Source organism: Panthera leo, chromosome E1 (genome assembly GCF_018350215.1).
Source record: "Panthera leo isolate Ple1 chromosome E1, P.leo_Ple1_pat1.1, whole genome shotgun sequence".
Lineage (NCBI taxonomy): Eukaryota > Metazoa > Chordata > Mammalia > Carnivora > Felidae > Panthera > Panthera leo.
The window spans coordinates 31,056,681-31,076,727 of record NC_056692.1 but is presented as its reverse complement, the minus strand read 5'-3'; the positions used below and the strand labels follow the sequence as shown (position 1 = coordinate 31,076,727).

Below are 20,047 nucleotides of genomic sequence, written 5' to 3'. Positions count from 1 at the left end.
GCTGACAGCTCTTGGGAGGGTTAATTAGAGCTAATTATAATTTGATTGACCTGCTTTTCTTCCAGAAAGCTTAACCAAATCTTCCTTTGCAAAGTGGGGATTTTGTTTTTTCTTACAAACTGAAGAAAATCGTTGTTTCTTGGATTTATGAGTGTCTATCATTTTACACACTTTCCAAAGAAGTGTCAGCACATAATTCATAGAAGCAGGGTTACAGGTGGAGTTGGAATGGACCTTCAAGATTATATAGTCCTTGAGAGCATATATTATATTAGCTTGTGATGAAAAACTACTTTTTGGGAAAGATAAACTAGTGTGCATAATTTTTAAATCTATGTGATGAAAAACTAAGAATAAATTTGTAAAACACAATGAAGTGTAACTGTTCCTAATTCCACATAGTTTTGATATAATCTTATTTACTTGATAAATACTATGAAAGGGTTTTTAAATGTATATATAAAGAGAATATAATGAAGTGATTTGCTTTTCATTAAGTGTTTTTCATAGCATGGTTTATGGTTGTTATTGTAATTATTCAAATGAAATATCATTCTAATAGTCCAATAAAATTGAAATCTTTTATGAAGAACTTTCCTATGAAAGCTTCTTACCTAATAAGATTTTCTAAGGCAGTTACTATATATGAAAAACAAAGTTGTCATTTTTACCATCAACTCAGTTGTATCTCATATTTATGGTTTAAGTGGAGCACTTGTTCATGTTAGATAGGGTTTTACTCTCAGCTTGTGTTCTAATTTGAACAATCAAGACTCGTTGGCTTTAGAAGTCAGACAGTAAAATACTTAATATTTTAATGACAATTCAAGATAGCAATAGGAGATACCAAGTAGTATGTGATTAATTATAGACAACAGATATAAAAGATAAAAGGAGGGAAAATTGTAAGCGGAAGTGGTCTGGGAAGATTAGAGAAGGTATAATCTAAAGGAGATTTTAAATGATAGACAATCAAATGAAGGAAAAAGAGGAAAAGTGTATACATAGCAGAAGGAACATTGTGCTGGACAGCATCTTAGAGGTGGGAGAGTTTAGTCTGGGAAATTTGGAAAGTAATGTACTTGGATATGGTAATCATGTAAGAGAATTGAATGTGCCAAAGCTGGAAATAGAGATTTGGAACAAGCAGTGGAGAGCCTTGAAGTATGGAGACTGAGGTTCTATTTTATCATACTACCTAAGGTTATCTCAGTCTTGTTACGTGAGCAGTATTTTGGGAAAATTGATCCTTCAAAAGTATGCAGAATATGCAATAGTGAAGAACACAATGGGCAGATAGTGAAGAACACAATGGGCAGAGTGATCATTTATGTGATTCTCATAGTATCTAACTATGAGGTGATGGAAACATGAATCAGTCGTGGAGGCAAGAATGCAGATTAAGGAATAGGTGGAAATATATCATAAACGAAGACTTCACAGTATTTAATAACTGGCTGGGTATGAAGTGGATGGTAGGCTGGATGTATGCATGAAAGAGGAGTAAGGAAAGAGAAAGGAGAGAGCACATATCAGAGGCACATAGAAAGTTCTGTGAATTAACTACCCCTCTCCAAAGTGCGTCCATGCTTAAATAAGGAACGAGTTGCATATTCATTTGTGAATATCTGCAAATTACTTTGAGATCATCCACTGGAGAGAAATGGTATACATGTTTTAAAAATCTGAAAAGGAAACTAGAGGTAACTTGCTTTTTAAACACTTTTCCTTCAACAGCCCTCTTCCTGCAGTAACCCTTTTATCTTTTTTCACAAGCTGTAGTGGGACAAAGACCAACAAGGGTTCTCCAATGAGTGAATGTAGGAAGCTGATAAGAGAAGTATTCTTTCAGGCTTAGTAGCGTAAGTTACATTACACCAAGACATATATCTCTTTGCAGTCTCTTTTTTTTCCTCCTGTCGCCCATTGACATTTTGAAAGATTTACTGATTAGCTTAAAAATTACAGAATTTCGAAGGTTAGTGATATGGATGTGCTAGCCTAATTACAAATGTGCAACTGTTGTTAATGCTTGCTCCTACTTTAGGGAGTCGTAACTGGAGAAGAAAATCTTTTACATAATTGTTGCTAACATTAAAAAGACCCATGCCTACAATGTTCCCAAACAACTTCTCTAAAGTTCAATAACTGGTATTACTAATTGATTGCCTCAGGAAAGCCCTTAATAAATTGTCTAGTCTAGCCCTCTGATCACATAGGTGATTATGTATATTTTTCAAAAGCAGTAAAGAGGAATGGGAAAGAGCAGTACCAAGAACTATAATCGTTTCTTTAACCCTCCTGTGAGAATTGTTTCGATGTTATAAAGTAGGTGTTATTTCCCATTATACATCTGGACAAACTGAGTCTTAGAGAATTACATAGCCAGAAAAAAAGAAAGATTACACATCAAAGATTCTGACCTAGCTTTAGCTCATCTAACACTCATGTTTTTTCTTCTACATCATGTTCCTTGTGGGGGTGGAAAAGCACATAGCACATTGTCTTTTGTCTGAGCTTATGGTGCCCTTTGTGTGAGTTTATAGTACCCTTTGTCTCTTTTGTCAAAGGAGAATTTGGCCTGATCTTTCCTGAAGATTCATTGTGAAAATGTAAGGTGGAAAATCCTCGTTTTACAATGGGACAGTATGAGTTGAAGGTATTTCCTCAGTGTTACCAAAAAAAAAAAAAAAAAAAACCAAATCAGAGATTTGATTTCTTGTATATGGATATGTGCTTCTGGTGTATGTGCTCACACTGCTTAGTATTAAAAAGCATAATACTTATGTTGATTTTTCTGATTGCTATAACATCTTGGTTTCTCTTTTATTTTCTAACTTTCTAAACTGAATTAATCTCTTATCTAATACAAAATAAATCAGTGAACTAGCTGCAGCATTTATCCTGATTGGATTTCAGGCTCATGGTGAGGTACTCAGAAAATTCTGGCTCAATTGTTACGGACATGGGAGGCTTTGCAGTTATTTATTAGAAGATGACCTGGGAAGAAAAGAAAAAATGGATTTATGTGATCCTGTATTGCTAAATACAGCACACTGCTGCTGTCTCTTTTTTACTGCTTCCTCTAAAAGTCATCGTTTCAATGCACTAATCTTTTAAACAGCCATTCAGTGGGAATTGGGCTAGAACTTTGCTAAGGGGTCACATTTACCAACCCAACAGTTATACATTTACAAAAGAAATAGCATGAATTTATTCAGCATCAAAACCTCTGCATCTTTTACCACCCAACTGCATTTCACACTGTATTACCATCAGTGAACTATCATGACTATATAAATTCCATCCAGATTCTTCATTTAATTAACTAGCATTCTTTGAACAAAAATAAAAGTGCTGTTTTTATAGAGGAATAAAAGCTGCATGAAGTGAGTGTGAAGGAGACAAATCATCAGATTAGTTATTATTCATTGCAGCTATGGAGAATTCTCTGCCCCTCCTCTTTCTCTTCAGTGGCACTATATTTTTTTCTAGCTTGATTGAATGAATGGAAAAGGGGGGAGCAGTGTAGCAGCCTCGAAGGTATTTCAGTATATTGTAATGGTCACATCCTAAGCTCATGTGGGGTTGGGCACTGACGATATTGTCAAATACAAGTCATTTTTTTTTTAATCATTTTCTGTTTTTGGAGAGACAGTATGGCATAGTAGCCAAGAGCATGAACTTTGTGCTTTGTGCCTAGACAGCCTTGGTTCAAATCCTAGCCTGTTTGTGACTTTTTTTTTTTTTTTTTTTTTTTTTTTTTGAGAGAGAGAGAGGGAGCATGAGCAGGGTAGAGGGAGGAGGAGCAGAGAGGGAGAGAGAGGGAGAGAGAGAGTTTCTCTGCACTGTCAGTGCAGAACCTCCATGCAGGGCTCGATCCCATGAACTATGAGATCATGACCTGAGCTGAAACCAAGAGTCAGATGCTTAACTGAGTGAGCCACCCATGCGCCCCTAGGTTTGTGTTTCTGAGCAAGTTACTTAATGTATCTGTGCTTCAGTTTTTTCCACCTGTTAAATGAGTATAATAATAGACATACCTCAGGCAGCAGTGTGTGGATTGGCTGAGTTGGTCCATGTAAATCATTTACAGTAGTGCCAATATCCATCTGCATCCTGTATGTACAAAAGCAGTCTGATGTGAAGGTGATGAAGCTGTGACACCAGTGACTTGGTCACCTGGCCTGAACCAATTGATGTGGCTTCATAAATGTTCTTTTATTTACCCAGATAGTTCTTTGTAGCAGTATTTTTTTATTATAAGACAGTTTTAAAAATAAAGAAATTAAGTTTTGGGTTTTTTTATTTTTATTTTTTAACATTTATTTATTTTTGAGACAGAGAGAGACAGAGCATGAACGGGGGAGGGTCAGAGAGAGAGGGAGACACAGAATCCGAAACAGGCTCCAGGCTCTGAGCTGTCAGCACAGAGCCTGATGCGGGGCTTGAACTCACGGACCGTGAGATCATGACCTGAGCTGAAGTCGGATGCTTAACCGACTGAGCCACCCAGGCGCCCCAAGTTTTGTTTTTTTTTATTTGAATATAGTTGACATGCAATGTTACATAAGTTTCAGGTGTACAAGGTAGTGATTCAACAACCATAGTTATGCTGTGCTTGTAATTACCCTCTGTCGCCATGCAACGCTGTTGCAATACTGTTGACTGTATTCCCTACTGCTGAATCTTTTGTTCCTGTGCCTGAAATGGAGCTCTTTGAATCAGAGGTGTGATAGGCAGTTGGTTGGCCATATCTCTCCATCCTGAACCCTGCTGCCTGATTTAGCTTTCTGAGACACTCTGTTCTCAAATCAATTTCTATTCAAAAGGCCTTAAAAGTTACCTGATATGGGGCACCTGGGTGGCTCAGTCAGTCAGATGTCTGACTTTGGCCCAGGTCATGATCTCATGGTTTGTGAGTTCGAGCCCCACATTGGGCCCTGTGCTGACAGCTCGCAGCCTGGAGCCTGCTTCGGATTCTGTGTCTCTCTCTTTCTGCTTCTCTCTCTCTCTCTCTCTCTCAAAAATAAATAAGCATTAAAAAAAAAAAAAGTTACCTGATGCAAGCTCTTTTGCCTGTCATGCCATTTCCACCAGAGCCTTGCTTGTTCTTTCCCTGTATCTCCTCAACCTTTTTTATCCATTGTTCTCCCAGGAAGCATGTACTCCAGTCAAAAGTAATCTAGTGCCATTTTGCAAATGTACCACATTCCTTCTTGTCTCTCTTCCTTCGTTCACATTGGTCTTTTTGTCTAACATGCCCTACCCTGTTCCTCCGCTTATCTAAGTTATACCTAATTTTCTGAACTGAGCCGTAAAAGGGAAGGTACCTTTTATCCTCTTTGTATTTTTTATCACATAATATGATTGTCTGGATGTGCTAGCTGCTAAGTAAATGCTGTTAATGATGATGAAGCCTTCTGTTAGCTCTACTTTCAAACTATATTTAGTATCTCACCACTTTACAGCAACTCCAACACTGTCACCCTTGTTCAAGCCACAGTTACTTTATGCCTGTCCCCTTCTTCCACCTGCTCCACCCTTGCCCACTCCCTACAATTTACTCTTAACCCATCTGCAAAAGTATTGCACTTACAGGTTAAGTCAGATCGTAATCGTTTCTCTGCGCCAAACTCCCCAATAACTTCCCATCTCACCCTGAGTAAAGCCAAAGTTTTTATGATGCCCTACAAAAGCCTCTTAAGGTCTGCCACTCCACCCCAACACCATCCCTGCCCTCACTCCTTGTGTCCTACTACTCCCTTCTTGCTGTCCCTTACCACTCTCTACTTCTGTCACACTGGCTTCTTTGCTGTTCTCTAAAGATGCAAGGAACAGTTCCACCTCAGGGCCTTTGCACAAACTGGTTCCTTTTCCCAGAAAGCTCTTTGAGAAATCTTCATGGCTCCATGCTTCCTGCAGCTCTCTGATTAAATGTCTTCTCAGTAAGGTCTTCACTGTTAATCCCTAATTTATTGTCTATCTCTCCAAACTAGAGTGTAAATGGGGGGGAGGGGGTGCATGAGGGAGGACTTTTTGTCTGTTTTGTTAGGTTCTCTGTCCTCAGTACCTGAAACAGAATCTGACATATAATAAGTACTTAGGAAACAGTTAGTGCATGTATGAATGAAAAATTGACCCTTAAAAATATGTCCATATTCTTAACTCTCCCTTCATTTCAAACGTATTTAGATTCAAACAAAAGCAAGCATCCTATAATAGCTCTGAGAAAATTAAAATAGCCATAGTTGAATATTAGCCATGGCAATTGGAGCAGAAAGTTCCATTGCAGAGAAAAGATATTTCTGCATCAAGTAAAGAAAAAGAAATCGTTTACAGTATAATAACTGCCATGTGAAATTATATTAGGTGTCCTGGGGGGACTGTCGTCGACCCAGCACCAAAGCACATTTTGAGAGCGCAAATGGTTTTGGTCACTCCATCCTCTTCCTAAGGTAGAGAACGTAGCTAATTTTGGGTTTTTTTTAATTTGTTTTTATTTGTTTGTTTGTTTTGTCATTTGTTTTGTCAGTTAGTTGTAGAGTAAAAAGGTGAAAGAGCATTAATGTTGGAGTTTAGCAGACCCAGGTTTAAACTCTGGCAATACTATGTGTCCTTGGACAGAGTGGGTAACCTCTCTGAGCCTCTGTTTAATTATGTATAAAATAGTTTTTAATAATGCCTTTCTCTGTTCTAGAGGTTAAATGAGAAAAGACACATGAATCTTCTAGGACATAACATGTGTTTAATAAATGTCATGTGAGCATTGCACCCTATAGAAATAGCTATATGTTTTGCTACTGAATTCCACCTTTTGGCTTAAATCAAAAGGGAGAAATAGCAGTTAGACTGCTGTCTAGGAATAAGCTTTGGATCCTGGGCTTGGACCACAGGGAAGTCTGCTACACCACAGATCTCTCAGCTGTATCTGATGAAGCTGTAAGCACCTTTCTAGAACATGAGCCCTACCACCTACTTGAGTTTTGTGGAAGCCTACTCTTTTTATTTTCTGAACCAGTTCTTATTCTAGTCTCCATTTTCAATTCCCTTCTAGTTCCCTTATTTCCAAAATGTTATGCTAGCTGTGTGAAGTTGGAAATCCTATACTGAAAATTATCCAGGAGATCAACAGAGGAAAAGTAAGATCAGGCATTTACTGTCCATAATAAAATAACGTGGAGACTCATTTTCACATTGATATGTGAGGAACACATGTATATCTATTAAGTTTGGGAATTATAACTTCCAGAAGGAGGAAAATATTTTGTTTAAACTGTATTTTTTTTTAACATGGCTTTTTTTCAATGGCATGAATTTTGCAATCTTCAGGAAGCCAAAGCTGTTGTTGAAGAAACCAGAGCCCTGCGAAGTCGGATTCACCTTGCCGAAGCCGCACAGCGACAGGCACACGGAATGGAAATGGACTATGAAGAAGTGATCCATCTGTTAGAGGCCGAGATCACAGATCTAAAGGCTCAGCTTGCTGATTATTCGGACCAAAATAAAGTAAGCAAAACCGTCCTCTCTTTTAGTTACCATGGTTTCCTTGCCGTTGTCATGTATCCTGTTTTCATTTTCTTTTCATCTGCACTTCTAAACTAGGTCAGTGTTTGTCTTCTATTATTCAATGATAGGATGATGTGTCGTGATGGGATGGGGGGGTAAGGTGAAGGTTGTGAGCCTCCCTTTATCCACATAGCTTGGGGATGAAAAAGCATGTGACCCAAATTTATTTGGGTCATTGGTCAACATTGTGCAGCTCAGGCAGTAAGTCCTAGAACTATTTAACATTTAATTGATTACATTGGTTTTCTCCATTTGTTCTTAAACTTACTAATTTGCCTTGTGGGGATGGGAGGAGGAGAGTCTAGGGATGGGTTTTGCTCTTTGATTAGAGCACTCAAGGAAGTGTGAATGTTAAATAATTTTTGCCCAGGGCCAAGATAATTAATAGGAAGAAACTGAGTTTGAATTTAATAGGCTCCAATTTCAATAGCAAAATGCTGAATGCTATTTATAAGGCAATGTGATCCTTTTTTTATGGGAATTTTTTTATATGATTTTTTAACATAATACATACTATATTCATTGAAAGGTCTTCAAAAACTATAGTAGACATACACATTTTTACTTCACTGAGGTAGAAAATTAAGTAAATTGAAATACATATTTAATGACTTCAACAAGTTCATTTAGGATAGGTGTTTACATCTCTAATACAGTCAACTTTCAAGAAAACATAAAGCAAATTTGAATAATTTATGTCTATCTATATAAACATAAAACTGTTAAATACCTTAAATATACCAAGTGGAAGTGAAACCAGTTTTAGGAAAGCAAAATGCAGAAGAAAATCTGAAATTTTCTTTGGCTAGCTCTTGAGAGGCACTAATACATTTCTCACATCTGCCCATTTAAACCGATTCCGAAAGAGCTGATGTTCCTACTTTGATAATACACAAGACTAAGGGAAAGTTATATTACTTGAAAAGGCAACAATACTTAGAAATACTACATATATTTATTATTTTTGACCCAGTGTTTACATTTTGAAATCAGAGATCCATGCTTAGTTCATGTGAGTAACTTTAACATGATTCTGAAAATATTTGGGGAATTAATCAAAATGTCAAAAGTACAGTTTTATAAAACTGTTTACTTTTGGAGGGATAATCAACAGTCTTTAAAAATACATTCTAAGTAATATAATATTCAAAGAGTTCTCATGAATTGATTCAAAAAACTTTTTTAAGCATAGATTATTTGCAATTCTCTGTTCCAGCTCTTAGCTGAGAGACATTTTGGTCCTAAGTTGTCTGGCAATGTAATTAATTCAGTTTTTCTCTTTTTTAGCATAATGGGGTCTCCTGCCATTCCTCCTAACAGGATTCTAAGTTGGCCGTTAACGTGTCTCTGAAAAAAATAATCTTTTGTTTATTTTTCAAAGAAAAAATATTAGACAAGAGCATCTCAACATTTTCCAAACTCAATACCAGTGGAGAAAGAGAAGGAAAGTTTTTTATTTTTAATTGTTTAAGATTGCTTCAAGAGACATTGACCAAGATGTTGCAGGACGTAGATTCAAATATTCTTTTTTAAGACGCAGGTTCATTTTGTAACTATGTTTTTTTCACTGTAAGTTTTTCCTTTAAAAAAAATTTTTTTAGGGGCACCTGGGTGGCTCAGTCAGTTAAGCATCTGACTTCGGCTCAGGTCATGATCTCGTGGTCCATGAGTTTGAGCCCCGCATTGGGCTCTGTGCTGACAGCTCAGAACCTGGACCCTGTTTCAGATTCTGTGTCTCTGGCCCTCCCCCGTTCATGCTCTGTCTCTCTCTGTCTCAAAAATAAATAAACGTTAAAAAAAATAAACATTAAAAAAATTTTTTTAATGTTTACTTTTTTTTGAGAGAGAGAGAGACACAGCATGATTAGGGTAGGGGCAGAGAGAGAGAGAGGGAGACACAGAATCTGAAGCAGGCTCCAGGCTCTGAGCTGTCAGCACAGAGCCCAACACAGGGCTTGAACTATAAACTGCAAGATCATGACTTGAGCTGAAGTCGGACACTTAACCGACTGAGCCACCCAGGTGCCTCAAGTTTTCCCTTTTATTATCTCTATACTTACTTACCTTTTTTATTTTTTATTTTTTCTGTTTACCCCCAGCTTAGGAAATAAAACATTACCAAAACCTTTGAAGATCCAGTGACCCTCCCTAGTTACAATCTTCTCCCTTGCCCTCAGAAGTTACCACTTTCCTGGATTTAGTATTAACCATTTTCTTGATCATTTTACCACATATGTTTATATCTCTTACTGGTAAATGTTGTTGAGTCCTGCCTGTTTATCAACTTTATATAAATAGAATTGTCCTACATGTATTATTCTTGCTTTTTTCACTCAAACTTTTATTTTTGAAACTCATCTATTTGAAATTTATAGTTGGTTCATGTATTTTCATTGTTTTTTTTTTGTACTCCCTTGAATGGATATACTACAGTATATTTGTCCATTCTGTATTTGATGAACAGTCCAATTGTTTCTGTTTCCTTTATTATGAACAATGTTGATAACACTTTTGTATATATCCTGCTCCACATGTATAACAGTTTCTCTTGGGTTCATATCTTAGAGTGGAATTGCTAGGTTGAATGATGATTGATCAACTTTACTAGGTCATGCCTAATTGTGTTTGAAAGCTTTTGAGCCAATTTTTACTCCCACCAGTAGTGAATGAGAGATACTATTTACCGCACATCCTTGCTGACACGTTGTTTTCATTTACTTTTAATTTATATCAATCTGGTAGGTGTAATAAGTAAATCTCATTATGGTTTAATTTGGATTTCCCTGATTACTAATGACTTTGAGCCACGGGTGTGTTGGGACCAGTTAGCACCGGCTCAAAATAGGTGATTTTATGCATATCTTCTCAACTGCATATTCAGTGATATCAGGTTGTTTGGTAGCTTCATATCAGCTGTGGTGGAATTATTTATACCCCCAAATGCTATAAACCAGGGCTTTTTGCCCTGGCCCAGATAGCCAGTTGAGCATATATTTATGTACTTGTTAGGCATTTATGTTTTATGAAATGCCTTTTCATAACTTACAATTGTTTTTCCCATTAGGTTGTTCTTTGCACATTAATATGTAGTGATTGTTCACGTGTTCAAGTTACTAAACCTATATTAAATTATATGTTATTAAAAATCTTTTCTCTCAGGTTCTTGGCTTACTTTTCACCCAGTGGCAAAAGACACACTGACTTTCATGTAGTCAAACTTATCAGTCTCTTCCCTTATGTGCCCTTTTACAAGTTCTTCTATTCCCAAAGATATTCTTTATATCTGCCTCTAAGTTTTGATCTTTCTGTCATTGGTTTTGTAGCATTGTATGGGGATGGAGATCCATTTTATTCTTTCTTTATACTAAATGAACGACCAACTATCCCAGCCCCATTTATTCAAAAGCCTCTTCTTTCCTAATTGATCTACAAAATCAGGTCTGTCATATATCAAGATTTCGTGTGCATTTATCTTTCTGAGGGCCCGCTATTCTCCTTCACTGGTCTATTTGTACATTCTTGCACAAATAACATACTGTTTTGGTTACTCTATCTTTTATAGGGAATCTTGATACATGACCATCCTGCCTAGTTCTTTTTCTTTAAAAGTATGTTGGCTACGTGACCCTTTGTCCTTTTATGTGTATTTTATAAATTCAACCAAAAGAAAAAAAAAACTACTGGAATTTTTACTGAAAATAAGTTAAATATATAGATGAATTCGGGAAGAATTTACATGTTTATGATTGAGTCTTTATTTATAAACACCACTGAAGCAAAAGACTGGATAATTGCATTGTGGCCAGAGAATCTAGTCTATAGTATAATTGATTCCAAAATATGTTGGTGGTTGCTTTGTGGCTTATACTGTATAGCCAGTGTTCACACATGGTCAAAGTGAGCTTCAAAAGAATTCCTCATGGTTTTTTGATGTATCGTTTTATATATTCCACTAGATCAGATTCATTAATTGTAAAGTCCAGCTTTTCTCTAGTCATCTTAATTTCTTTGTCAGAGAAATGCATTAAAATCTTCCTTGTTTTTTGGGGCGCCTGGGTGGCTCAGTGAGTTAAGCATCTAACTTCGGCTCAGGTCATGATCTCACAGCTCATGGGTTCAAGCCCCATGTCGGGCTCTGTGCTGAAGGCTTGGAGCCTGGAGTCTGCTTCTGCTTTCTAGTCTGTGTCTCCTGCTCCTCTGCCCCTCCCCTACTGGTGCTCTCTCACGCACGCGCATTCTGTCTCTCTCAAAAATAAATAAACGTTAAAAAAATAAGAAGAAGAAAAAAATCTCCCCTTTTTAAAAAAGTAATGTTTTTAGCCATATATAGGCTTGGAATTACATTATCATCCTTTATGGAATGTTGTGACTCTTCAATTTACCAATCTTATATTCCCCCTAATTTTATTTTTGATTAATACTAGAATAGTTACAACAGTTTTCTTTTGGTATTTATGGTGTATCTGTTTTCCTTCCTTTCACTTTTAACTTTGCATTGTCCTCACATTTTAATTGTGTATGTGGTAAACAACATATAGCTGAATTGTTTCCTCATCTTACTAATTTTTGACCTTTAATTGGAAAGATCTTTCCATTTACCCTGTTTTATTTGATAATGCCGTTGGCTTCATTTCTACCCTCTTTATGCATTTTATTTGTGCTTTAGTTTTTGGTTGTGTTTTTTTTTCTTTCAACGTGTCATGTCTTGCCTGTTTGTTTGTTTTTTAATGTTTATTTTTTGTTTATATTTTGTGAGAAAGAGAGTGTGAGCCGGGAGGGGCAGAGACAGAGGGAGAAAGAATCCCAATCAGGCTCCACGCTGTCAGTGCAGAGCCCGACATGGGCTTTATCTGGGGCTTGATCCCAGGAACTGTGAGATCATGACCTGAGCCAAAATCAAGGGTCAGATGCTTAACCAACTGAGCCACCCAGGTACTCCTTGTCTGTTTTGTTTTTTTTTTTTTTAATTGGTTCAGATTTCTCCTGTGTTCCCCAATTCCCATTCCATGTATTTCCTTCTGCTGGTTTATAGAAAGTATGTACTCTGTTTCTAATTTTTAATGATTATCTTAGAAATTTTAACATTCTATTTTCACTCAAATTATAAAACTAATCACTAATTTTCCCCTGCTTCTAAATATGATAGTACTTTAAAACCTAAATCCAATCATTCCTTCCTACTTAATTTCTATTTTTGTCAGTATTTTAGTTCTTTCTTGACTTTTAACACCATAAGTTAGACACTATCACAATTTATTTTGTGGAGTCAACTTTTGTTTAAATAGATGCCTTCTTTTCCATTTTCTATGTCCAGCATTCTTTTTTGCATCTCAGGCCTTCTTGCTAAAATTATTTCCTTCCTGAAGTACAGCTTTTAGAAACGTGTTTAATGAGGATCTGTTGGTAACACATTCTCTTCATTTTCGTTTGTCTGAAAACATCTTTATTGAACTCTTGCTCTTGAAATACATGTCTGCTACATTGAAAGTAAGTTTGCACTTAATTTCTTTCATTGTCTTTATTCCATGATTGTGATATCAGCAGCCAATCTGTTATTTGTTTGCAATCCATTGTTACTTTCCTGATGATTTTAAGATCTCTTTATCATCTGTGTTCAGCAGTTTGTGATGAGTCATGTGTTGACTTATTTTTATTTATAGTGCTTGAGATTCACTGAGTTTCCTGATCTGAGAAACATTGTCTTTTGTTATATCTGAAAAACTCCAAATTGTTATCCTGAGCTATGTCTCTTTCATTCTTTCTGAACCCTCCTGTGTAATTCAGATTGAGCATATACTATATCTTCATCTAGTTATTTTCTCCTTACCTCTTCTCCTTTTTTTATATCCTCCCATTTTATTTTTCTGCTGCATTATGAAAATCTTCTTTACCTCTGCCTTCCAGTTTATCCATTCTCTTTTCAGCTATATCTAATTGGATATTAAACCCATAAAATGAGTTTCTGATTTCATTTTGATTATATTTTTATTTTTAAGATTGATTTTTTATGCCATCTGGATCTATTTTTATAGTTTATTTTCCCTTTATCATGTCTTAAATTCCTCCCTAATTTTTAAAACTCATTAAACACTACTTTGTAGTCTATATCTGATTACTCCAATATCTGCTGTCTTTATATAGTTTGTTTCCTTTATATAATTTGTTTCCTTCAGCTGACTTTTATTCATGGTAGCTTATTTCCTGAGGTCTTGTTCTTTTGACACATTATATGTAGAAATTCTTTGAGATCTGAGTTGAGAAAATATCCCTCCACTGAAGTTTTGTGTTTGCTTCTGCCAGTCTGGAACTTATTTAAACCAAAATTTCAGCTTATAAATTTACAAGACACACAGGCAATGTAAATTATGACCTCAAACCTTCATGAGTTTGGACCCATGAAGGTTTTTTTTTTAACCTACTCTCCAGAACCCAAATGAGAACCATCGATTTACTTCTGTAAGGTTTGTTTCTTTCCAATTCAACCATTAAAGTTCTCTCGTTTGCCATGTGTGCCCAAAGATATACCCTCAGAGCAAATTATGCTTCAGCATTCTCTTTTATAAGTAGGTTCACCCAGCATTGTTGTTGTTTGTCTTCATGAAATTCCTTTACTGTCAATGGGATTCTTTTACTGTTCACAGGATTCCTTTACTTCTCTGCCAGCTCATCTTTACATTATATCATATTACATTAAATATATATGTGTATTCTCAGTAATTTTTGTTATGCCACACTGGTAGCGATTTCTGTCAGCAGCTGGTAAGCCGTGTTGTAAACAAAAACAAAACAATGATAAACTCAATTCAAATGTATTTTACTATAAGAATCAATAAAGCCATATGCAGCTTATCTTGTAAAATTTGCAGCATCCCTATACAGTCTAACTTTTAAATATGCATATACAGTTAATTAAGTGCCTCCCCAAATCAGAAGATAAGTACACTAAGAGAAAATAATATGGTAATGTTGGATATTAGTTAGTAAAAACTGAACATAGGAGCCACTGATATAAAATCAAAGAAATGTTTAAGACCCTCCTTTTGATACCTCTATCCAGGAAAGTGTTCAGGAGTTAAGAAAGAGAATCACAGTGCTCGACTGCCAATTGCGAAAATCGGAAATGGCTCGAAAAACTTTTGAGGCATCCACTGAAAAGCTTCTTCATTTTGTAGAGGTAAATTTTCCCATTAACATTACCTTATGCCCATTTTTAAGAAATCTATATATGACTGACACTCAGATAAATGTCATGGTGTTTGGTGGCTAGTGAGACATTCTCTGGGCTCAAAACAGCAATGCTAACCAGCAGCCCATTTTAAAATTGCATAAATAATGAAAAGACCAGCTAACAAATAGATTCTATTGCTAACAGAGCAATAATCCAGACAGGATAACATGGTCCCAAATATATACTATGTTTTTTGAACTCTTTTTCAAAACTGTTAATACTATACAAATATTATTTGATAAATATTTACCCTATAAAGAAATGTTTCCATAGCTGTTATTACACATCTGAGTGGCGTTGCATGTCAATGTAATTGATTCTTTTTTCCCCACATAACAGAAACACCTTTTAATCAATTGGGAGTGAAAGGAGGAGGGAGGTTATAAACATTAGTTAAGTAAGAAAAGATGTTTTAAAAATATCAAACTTACATATCTCCTTTACTATCTTATTTGTCTCTAGACTATTCAAGAATTACTTTCTGATAATTCTTATCCTTTATCAAATTTAAGGTAAGAACATTTAAGTGTTTACTGTAGAGTATGATTACGTTTTTCATTTGGTAATTGTGACTAAAATACTAGAAATCTCTTAAATAGCCTTAAGATGCTACATAACGATTTGATGCTGTTTTTAATGTCTTGTGGAAACAGATACAAGGACGTGTTGTTTTTGACCCCATTTCTGTAAAAGAAATTCCTGGAGGTATTTAGTCAGTCACTGTAACCTAGTACTCTATTGAGGTAGGAATCACCTATATTGTTTTTGTCAGGAATTCTGTAAAGAGGGGATTACCTTGAAGTTCTGTAAGCATCCTGTGTATAAATAAAAATCACTTTAAAGGTCAGTCTCAAGCCAGCAGATCAGTTATTATGGCAAACAATTTTATAAAACATGTTCATACAATCGGTTTCTTTCATTTTCAACATTCAGTAGACATAAAAAAATATATATATTTGGAGAATACACCTTGATTTTGTTACTGTTCACAGATTGTTTCCAATTCAAAGTTTCTTACTAAGAGCTACAAACATACTAATACAATTTATGTATTTCAAACTGCAAGTCTTTGGTCATTGTGATACATAATGAGAGATACAGAAACGAAAGTTTCCTGTTTATACATTTTCAGAGCAGTTTTTTTCCCTCATCTTGTAAAAGCTGCCACTAGCAATGTACTTCTACTTCTAGCAATGCATACTTGCAGACAGGAGAACTCTGCCCTTCCCTATGAAAACAACAGTTTAATAAATGATGATTCATTGTATTCTTATTCTATTTTAGGGTTCCACAAAGCATTTTTTTTTAACCTTAGAAGAATGTCTATGGTAGTACACTTAAAAAAAATTATTATTGAAATATAGTTGACCTACAATGTTATATTAGTCTCAGGTGTGCACCATAGTAATTTGATTACTCTGTACTTTACATGATAATAGTATACTTTTGAACTCACTTTATTGTCATGCTTTATTCTAATGAAAGATCAGACATTGCTCTCCATGCTGCTTATGATGCAAGATAAAATGAAGATAACATGAATTTCATAATAATTATTTTCAATAACAATGTTAAAATACTCAGCAATCAGATTCCCTTGTATGGTTAGATGTATTTCCCGTCCCCACCCTCCAAGGTCTCATTGTGACCTTGAATAATAATTCAGAAGTTTTGGTATTAAAAATGAAGGTTAAAAATGACTATTCAAAAGCCAGAGCTTGCCCTCAAACTTAAACTGGTTCATGGAAAAAAAGGTAACTTTAAAAAACAATATTAAGCAACTTTTCACCATGTCTTAGAAACTGAAACTCTAGTACAGTATGGTTCAGTCTTTCTAATATCTATGTCTTCTGTAATAAATTTAGGACTTGATCATTCAACACAGAATAAAGGCTCTGTATTTGAATTTGAGAATTGATGCTTTAGTGTCTGCTTGTGAATGAATATCATCATGCTTAAGAAGATGGACTATAAATAATAATAGTTTTGTTATCAGTTTAAAATTGTGCCTTTTCAAATAAAAGTTTTAATGTGATGGTTTTTTGCAGTAAAACCTAGCATTTTAAATTATAAAAGAGTGCGTTCATTTCAGGTGACATTTGCATCTCCAAAAAGTGTTATAAATGCTGTTCAGATTTAGGGACAACAAATGGAAGAGCTTAAGAGAAATTTCAGGAGCACATACACATTGAAATTATATTTAATATTATAAGAAGTAACAGTAAATGTCTGCTTAATAAATTTACGTCTGAGTGCTTCATTTGAATTTTTACAAAACTAAATAAGAGGCTACATCATGTTAGCATAACATAAGCACTCACAAAATAAGCCCAAAAAATGATTTATTTCTCCTTCTTATCAGGTCAGTCTAATTCTTTAAATATGTCTTTGTTACATAACGAAGAATAGAAAACAGAAATGTTTTGTGATTACTTCATTTTATGACTGTAAGAATTCAATATTCCCAGAAATACAAATATTTTTGTACATAAGAGTTCAGATTCAGCCAAGATGGATACTATTTATTGTGTAATAAGCTCATCTTTGCATTATTGCCATCACAGTGAAAGAAGAGCTTTGTTAGCTTCTCAGACTTCCCTCACACCCCTGGGAAGGAACGGACGTAACATCGCAGCAACACTGGCACTTGAATCTAAGGAACTTGTTAAATCTGTTCGGGCCATACTTGACATGGATTGTAAGTTTTCTGCATTTTTTCACTTTTTTTTCCCCCAGTAATTCATTTAACAAAACAAAAGGAGATTTCAAGCTTGACAGTTTAATTTTGTTAAATGCGTTGGTTTGCCTATAGTAAAACTGAGAGCTAATTGATAAAAATCTCCATACACTCCTTGTAGGGGGAGAATATTTACTTTATTTAAAGTGCCTGAAATGGCCTCCAACAGAAGATAGCTGATTAAGGCATGTTTTTGCCTCTACTTCCATCCAAAGTCTCTTTGAAATGGAAGAACAGATAGAAAAATAAATCCACAACAGCACTGGAAACCTGGAAGGTTAGAACCAACATTTAGGGATTTTTGAATAATACCCAACAGATAGAATAAAATGGAAGGTACAGCCCAGCTGAGCAAAAGACCCCAAAACACAATAAAGATCAAAGACAAAAATGCTGAAACAGTAAGTTAACTAGAACCGTGAAAAAATGTCCAGGATCACAGGCAGGGAAGACTGGGAACAGACCCTGGGGCACTCAGCAGGGTAATTAATTAAAGGGCTATGGAATAGCTGAACCAGTTCCCCACTCATCAGAGCTGCTGGCTCAGGCATTTCCTCCTGAGCCAGGGCCAGGAGAATACCTCTCTTAAAGAACTGCATGATCTGTCCCTGGACACCCCCAGAGTCAGCACTGGGCTAGAAAGAGATGCAGGGGAACAGGCTTAGTAATGCCAGTGTCCCAGCAGACAGGGAGATCCTTGGGGAGAGCTTAAGTGATCAGTCATTTCCATCCTTCCCTCCTCCTGTCTCCCAGCACTTTTGCCTCTTCATGGATTTGGACTCCCTTTTAATTTGTTTGTTCTTCTGTCTCTTCTCTTGATGTCAGTCTGTCTGCTGGTTGTCTTTATGCTGGCCTTTAGCATTCCACTGTCTCTGTTTGCCACTCTTAATCTTTCCTATGCTGGGGACGAGATATCAAATATATATAAATATAAACGTAGAGAGGCACAGAAAAAACTCTTTGTTCACAAAGTATCCAAATAATAAGTTTTGAGTAAAGTCCTGTGTAGTAAATGGTTTGGCTTTGTAGAGGATATTCAAAGACCCTTTGGGGTAACTTTTAACTTCAAAACTATGTTATAGAAAGAGAATTGGAAACCAGGCACAATTTGTGCAGTGAGGTTTTTTTTCTTAATTTTGTATAACCTATTACATTAAAAAAATCAAATTATATTTCAAAAACCCTATAAGAACTCTCTATGTGAAGAAATTCTGTGGGTTTCAGGATAGATGAAAATAATCACTTCTAATGTATTATATGTACACTCAGAATTTAAAATATCAGATATTTTTAAGTTAGGGTGGGACCAGTGGAGGGAAACACCTGCATACACACACATAGCCCAGTGGACACTGCCATCATTAATTTTAATTACCTTGCTAACATTAACCTTTACATTTGTCAAACATGATTATTCAAAGAAAATATTTGAAATTCAGCAGAACTCCTTTGGAAGAGAAGTGAAAAAGTCCATCGGCAGGCACTTTTTATGTCGTAAGATTGTACCTCATTTGCTGTTTAAACTAGCAAATAGTTTCTGCATTGTCTTTTTTATTTATTTAGAGATATAATTGCTAACATTGGCATGTATTCCCAGTACTTTCATAATTTTTATGACCTATCTTTTTCAGTTTGATAATTCAGATAAACTCAGCTCATTTTCTTTCTCTTTATGCAGTCGCTTTTCTATATGTAATGGAAAGCAGAAAATTACTACCATGAGGTAGATAATTCAGCTGCAGCCTCTACCTCATTTCCTTTGGCATGACTGTCTGGTTATTTCAAGTTACAATTCAGAATTTTCTCTTGGGTAATTGCGTTTACTTTCTTCTTAACATAAGTATAATCTAGGATGTTATACAATGGGATTTCCTCAGAAATGAGAATCAGATTTCTTGGGTGTTATAGCTTAAACCCAGTCTCTGATGGAATATCTAGAAGATAATTCTGAACCTTTTTTAGATGGTGGCCTCTACTGAAATCTGGAGAAAGCCCTGTTACCAGACATGTGCAATTATATACATTTGCATCCATCTTCAGAGTGTTTATAAACCCCAACTTAAGAACCTAGATGTAGGATCACAGAGGGCACGAGTGCTTTTTACAGCCTTGCAAACCTGGCCATCCAGCTCTCATCGGGATAGCTGTAGCAATGGAGAATTATGTGAATCATAGAGGCATCCTCGAGGAACAGTTTGAACCCATGTAAACAGTGTTCTGCAGAATTTCTGATGATCCTTGGAGGTGCCCCAGGGAATACCCCAATTAGCCATCCAACTTCATTGGGCAAATTAATTAACCTCTGGTCCTCTTTCCCCATATAAAAGGTGGAGTTCATAATATCTAAACTGGCAGGGTTGGAGGATTAAATGAGATACATGTAAAGTAGCTAACGGAGCACCTGGTAGTATAAGGTGTTCATTAATGGACATTGCTACTGCTGGTGCTGCTAATGCTGATACCACATTATTATCATCTAAAGCAGCTAATTTAAAACTACTTTTTCTCTGTGC

The 20,047-nt window shown here is 35.8% G+C and overlaps 1 protein-coding gene across 6 annotated transcripts in view; it reads left to right on the top strand.

Annotated features, from left to right (window-relative positions):
* Positions 1–20,047, top strand: part of STXBP4 (syntaxin binding protein 4) — a 168,684-nt gene that overhangs the window by 82,507 nt on the left and 66,130 nt on the right. For all 6 annotated transcript variants that reach the window (XM_042915451.1, XM_042915450.1, XM_042915452.1 and 3 more), the window contains 4 exons: positions 7,333–7,509; positions 14,627–14,743; positions 15,260–15,309; positions 17,362–17,495. In XM_042915451.1, the coding sequence (XP_042771385.1) occupies positions 7,333–7,509; positions 14,627–14,743; positions 15,260–15,309; positions 17,362–17,495 (478 nt within the window). The remainder of the gene's footprint in view (positions 1–7,332; positions 7,510–14,626; positions 14,744–15,259; positions 15,310–17,361; positions 17,496–20,047) is intronic.